Raw genomic sequence first — 5,624 nt, forward strand, 5'->3', positions numbered from 1 at the left:
GGCGCGTCATCCATAGGATTCGCGGGGGAGCTATCGAGTTCCTGTACAGCTTCCACTGATGGCGGCCTATAACGTGTGGAGCCATGATAATCTGCTTTGGTCCGCTCTCCATCTTGAGTTGGGTTCTCCCCCTTGTCCTCATTCCTTGTTATGTCTAGATCATGAGACCCAGCTGGCACAAATACTTCTTTGGCTATAGCTAGCAAAGGCAATGGGCCAAAGGTATCCTCTATCTCATATTTTTCTTCTGAGTGTGAAGTGACCTGGGCCTCGGGGCGTTCCTCATTGAAGTGTGCCGTAGAGTCTTCATTCGGCGAAGGAGGGAGAGTCGAACTCGGTCGAACTAGTTCAAGAATCCCTCCAAGCTCCTGTTGGGTAACAGTAAAGCTCACCCGATTCCCGTCAGACGCGTTCGAATCAGGGATACCATCATGTGACTCGATACTCGGTACAATGCTAGAGAAAGACTTCTCGGATTGCGACATCAAACCTCGTTTGCCCTTCCTCGAAAATATTCGACGGAGTTTGAGTATCTTGCTTTGTTTAAACCTCTTTTCCGTCTGCGGCTCGAGGTTAACAGAGAGGGCATCCGACAAGCGAAACCTTTCTTCCTCTTGCAGCCCATACTGTTGTTTCGTAGAATTTGTTCTCGTCAAAGTAAGATGTTGGTTGTTGTGAGGTGAGTCTTCATCCTCGAACTGAGCGGATTCCAGTCTGGATAACTTCTTATCCATAGCGTCGAGTTGCTGAATGATGTGTCCATTGTCAAACTCACTGTGGAGATGATTTGTCAACAGCTGCTGGCGTAATAAAATAGTCATTTTGACACTTTGGAGGTTGAGCATGAGCTTGTCGATTGGTGATCTCTTGGAGAAATAAAATAGGGCTGATTTCCTAGCAATCTCGACGCGCCATTCTTTTTTTGTCTTTGTTGTCTCCCACTTGGTGTGGATTTTTCTTAGCTTCTCTCTCAACATATCGCCTCGATGGGCGAGTTTGGACCATTCTTCATCCTCGTTTTGCGGCAGTCGACCTCGTTCATGTAGCTGTTTGTAGACGCGGGAGGCATCTTCCAGGAACTACGATATGGTCAGGTTGCTGTCGACCGTGCCGGACATATGAGAGGGCGTGAAGGTATATTTATTACCTTGCCAAAGTCTGTGAACTCGTTGTAGACTTCCAGCCAGATTTCATGTTCGTTTTTTAGGTACTCTATGAGCTCCGAGCAACGTTTAAAGACCTTGATGAGGGCTTCGATGGCAGCGAGACCCCCGACGGCCACGCCAAAACCCTCCATCCTATGTTATAATTTAGGATGAAGAATAGAGATCTGGAGTGAGGTATCCGTGCTCTAAGATAACAGAGAACTTTTGTGGTTGCAACAGGCGCGGGGCTCCGTCCGTCAAGTGGATCATGCAGAAAGAAGGATACCTTGTGTCATGACCCATGTCTGACAAAGCGGCCGCCAGAACATGAATCGGCGCTAGAGAGATATCCAGCTTGTCCACTACCTTATACCCCGCACCTCATCAAAGGACCCCTTGGCCTGTCCCTGCTTCCGCATGCTACTACTTCCTGGGTTACTCCTTATGACCATTATCTATCAGCTTCTTGTCTCGATTTGTCTTTGTAGGACACCTGTGATCGTGCGTATTTCTAATAACGGCAATCTCATGGTAAATTGAGAGTTCCACGTAGGAAGTTTCTTGACTCTGTCATAGAAACCTATCACCCAACCTGAAATTAACCATGCCTCTTTGGGTGACGTACCTAGAAACTGGGTGTGCTACGGGATCAGTATTGACGAATGACGGAGGGACATGTTGCGATGCAGTTAACCGTGGCAACTCTGCCCACAGAGATATCGAATCAAGTCGTCATCGGACATTTCCTCCGGGGCAGGAAAGGCCACGTCTGACCACCCGTCCCTAACTTGCAGCGCTGCGGCCTGAGTTCCCGTGGTCATATGCTCACCTGCAAGTAGCCCGAGAAGAAAATGGATAAGCTCCGCTTCGAATGCCACAGATCTGGTCTAAGCGTTCTACTTCATTGCGTAAGATGCCGAGCTTTCGCAGTGGCACCAGTCCTGCCTGCGTATTCTATGGCCTGTATGATCCTGACCATGGGTCGGGATAAGGGCACGGCAGTGCAAGCATTGGGCGAAAGATGGCGGGGTATTTTTTTTTCATTGCGGTTAGGCCAGAAACTACTCACATTACGTGGCCCAATCCCTTTGTGCCAACATTTCTTCTTCTGCAAAGTACTGTTAATTCATGCCGTCAGCCTGCGCCACTCAATATGCACTTTACGAAGTTCAGGTAGTCGCGCGCCTCGGCCCGACAACTTACATCGTGGTGGGAGGAAGGAGATACCATTGCATTCTTAAATGGTGCAAGTGAAAATAAAGATAACCCGATTTTGCCGCAAGCTATGTGGCCTCTTCGTGATTTTCTCTTTGGAAGAGAACATTTGGGTACGGATAACTTTTGGCAACATGGACTGCATAAACTTTTGGAGCAGCGGTTGGTTGTGAAATCCACGTGCCAACTAACCAGCTAAACCGAAACCAGTACAACAGCGTATCCGCGATTACTCGATAATACCTCACCGTGGCGATGTTAAGCTGGTAGTCAGACTCAGAAAGGTCGATCGGGGGTATTTTCTCGGTTTTGCCTCGGTAGTCTTCAACGCCATGTTCGGAGATCAACGTCCGGTCAATCTCCATGGCAGGCCCTCTGATAGAGTACCATGCCAGCGGGGGATGCGGGGTTCCCCGTACCTATATTAGTTAGCTCAGTGAGTCTTTTGCTCCAACAGGAGCTTTGGCCGTATTACGGCCGGACGAAAAATACGCAACAAACAATTCATAAAGAATAAAAAGTTTGTCGAAGATAGTAAAATATTCAATATGATTCTATTAATTAAGATTTTATATATCAATCTATGTACTTTTTACTTTGTGCATCGTTGTGGTGATTTTTGATCTATTTAATTGTCTTATTCCCCCCCCCCAAGCAACATGCCCCGACCCGCAAGCCGAAGCCCAACCTTGATTATATATAACCTTGATATCACTGATGGCAGCTGCTTGTTGAATAAGCTCTGGTCAGGCCCCTTGCGCTGCCTAGCTGTCCTACCTATGAATGTATTTCTGCACGGTGCAAGTACGTATTTTATAGCTGCCGTTCGAAATAATAAGTATACCATTGGGCCTGAGGAAGTCGAAGAAGCTCAGCCATGGGAGATTCGGAAGCGGATACATAGGTTCCGCAGTCTCTGGCGTGCAAAATGTTGACCTCAGTAGCGGTATATGAAATTTGACTTCGTTGAGCGTAGGGGATGTGGACAATGTGGGGAAATGTGGGCCAGGAATCCGGGGAATCCGGGGAATCGGGGAAATATGGAGAACCCGCCAAGGTCAAACACGATTCGGGGGGCAGGTTGCCCCACATTTGGAATAATTATAATAAGAAGGTTCGACAATACGTCCACAGCATACTAGTCTCAAGCGCCCAAGAATCTTATGTTCATCGCTCGATGTCATCCAATACTCCAGTCATGGCTGATTCAACTATCAATCGCACTCAGACTTCCACCTGGGCCAAACAAAAATGTTTGATCGCTTGTTGCATTGTCGCAATAGCTAATATGCAATATGGCTTTGACAGTGCTGCCATTGCCGGGCTCCAAGCAATGCCTGGATTTTTGAAAGTGTTCGGGTATGAAGACCCGGAGAGCCCAATCGGATATAATATTACGGTTTGTACTCTCTCCTGGTTGCTACTTGCCAAAACTTATAGAGACCAATACAGAGTACCGTCCAACAACTAATTATTTCCGCATTCGTCTTGGGGGCTTTTATAGCTTCTCTAGTGGCTGGCCTTTTTGGTACCTTCCTCGGCCACAAGCGTGGCCTGTGGCTTGCTTGTCTGATCAACTTTGCTGCATGCGGAATCCAAGCTGGAACAAGCAGCAAAGGACTTCTGTACTTTGGTCGACTACTTCTTGGGTTCTCAAACGGGTTTTATGTCACCTTTTCGAATTCCTACATCGCAGAGGTGGCTCCCGCTCACTTGAGAGGTCTACTTGTTGCCTTATATGCCTGTTGGATGAATATTGGGCAGATCCTTGGAAGTGTGGTGGTTAATTACACAAAGGACAGGATGGGTAAAAGTTCCTATCAAATTCCGATTGCTTGTCTCTGTATTGTGCCTTTACTTCTCAGTGCAGGGCTCTTTTTTGTTCCGGAGTCCCCTCGGTGGCTCCTCCATAGGGGGAAAGAACAGCAAGCAAGATTGTCATGGGAGGTGTTAAGGGCACATTCTGCGGCCCCTGAATGTTTGAATTTCGAGTGGATGGAAATTATTACAGGGGTAGAGGAAGAGAAAAGTCTTTCAAAGAACGTTGAGGGGCTTGAAATGTTCAGAGGTGAGAAGTCTCTGCCCAATGCTATGACTCAAATCGTAAAAGTGCTGTACAGTACACGAACACACTGCTAACAGCGCATAGGAGCAAACCTCCGGCGCACCCTTCTCTGCTATGGTGTTATTGGCTCCATGAACTTTTCTGGATGCTGGTTTATTATCGCTTTCCAAACTTACTTCTTTGCTATCGCTGGCATATCCAAGTCATTTCGGTTTACCATCATGAACACATGCCTTGGTTTACTAGGTGTGTTCTGTGGGATGTATGCTATTTGGCAACTCGCTGGTCGGCGTGTTGTTTGCATGGTCGGTTACCTGGCTTGTGCATTGTGCTTTCTCTCTATGGCCATCGCTGGAACCGTGAAGGCTACAGGTAACGAGGTTGGCGATGCCATTGTTGCATTCGTTGCGCTCTACATGTTCTTTTATAATGGATGTCTGAACTCAACAAGCTACACTCTTGCGACTGAGCTGGTGAGCTCTAGGCTCAGGGTATGGACAGTGGGTACTGCAACTAGTTTCGGCTGCGTATTGAGCTGGGTGACCTTATTCATCACTCCATATTTCATTAACCCTCAGGACCTGAATTGGGTAAGTGCCTCTTCTAATACCATTCCAATTAACAAGTTGCTGATTCTCATTTTGCATCAAAGGGCCCCAAATACGGTTATATCTGGGCTGGCCTCAATTTTATTTACGTTCTATTCTACTACTTTTTCGTTCCTGAAACGAGAGATCGGTCGCTGGAAGAGCTGGACGAGCTCTTCGAGAAGCGAGTAGGCGTCAAAGAATTCCAAACTTATCAGACCACTGTGGGGAATGAAGCCTTGGGAAACATTCGAGCGAAGCTGGGCCCGAGCAGTCTCATAGGTCAAGATGATATCACAAATGACAAAAATGGGGGTACGACTACTACGGTAGTTGAGAGTACCAATGTGGTGTAGGTTGCGCGGGGTGGATTGAGAGAGGATTTCAGTTGGATATTCTATGACGTGTTCGAAACGAGGAGAACTCGACAAGGCGGCAAGTGTGTTGCATCGGTTAATATCACAATGTGCTAGCTGGTCAAATTGAATAGTGGATTCGTCCTTGAACTAAACTATCTAGCTAGGTCAATTGAGACCTTCTTGTACTCGTAAGCTAGCTATCTGTAACTGCTATTTGCAATCTTGGAACGCCACTGATACAGATAGATATTTG

At 47.1% G+C, this 5,624-nt stretch overlaps 2 protein-coding genes across 2 annotated transcripts; one reads left to right on the top strand and one right to left on the bottom strand.

Annotated features, from left to right (window-relative positions):
* Positions 1 to 47: 47 nt before the first annotated feature.
* BGZ61DRAFT_488311 (uncharacterized protein) lies at positions 48 to 1,448 on the bottom strand (the record flags this gene model as incomplete). The annotated part of the gene is made up of 3 exons (XM_046250094.1): positions 48 to 1,079; positions 1,148 to 1,298; positions 1,432 to 1,448. Coding segments are annotated over 3 exons (1,200 nt in total), but the record flags the coding sequence as incomplete, so codon positions are not given.
* Positions 1,449 to 3,558: 2,110 nt separating this feature from the next.
* On the top strand, positions 3,559 to 5,368 carry BGZ61DRAFT_377037 (general substrate transporter; the record flags this gene model as incomplete). Its single annotated transcript, XM_046242565.1, has 4 exons — positions 3,559 to 3,759; positions 3,813 to 4,428; positions 4,510 to 5,015; positions 5,078 to 5,368. 4 exons carry the CDS (start codon positions 3,559 to 3,561, stop codon positions 5,366 to 5,368), a joined length of 1,614 nt encoding a protein of 537 aa, XP_046092825.1.
* Positions 5,369 to 5,624: the final 256 nt, after the last annotated feature.

This window comes from Ilyonectria robusta, assembly GCF_021365365.1.
Source record: "Ilyonectria robusta strain PMI_751 chromosome Unknown BGZ61scaffold_186, whole genome shotgun sequence".
NCBI lineage: Eukaryota > Fungi > Ascomycota > Sordariomycetes > Hypocreales > Nectriaceae > Ilyonectria > Ilyonectria robusta.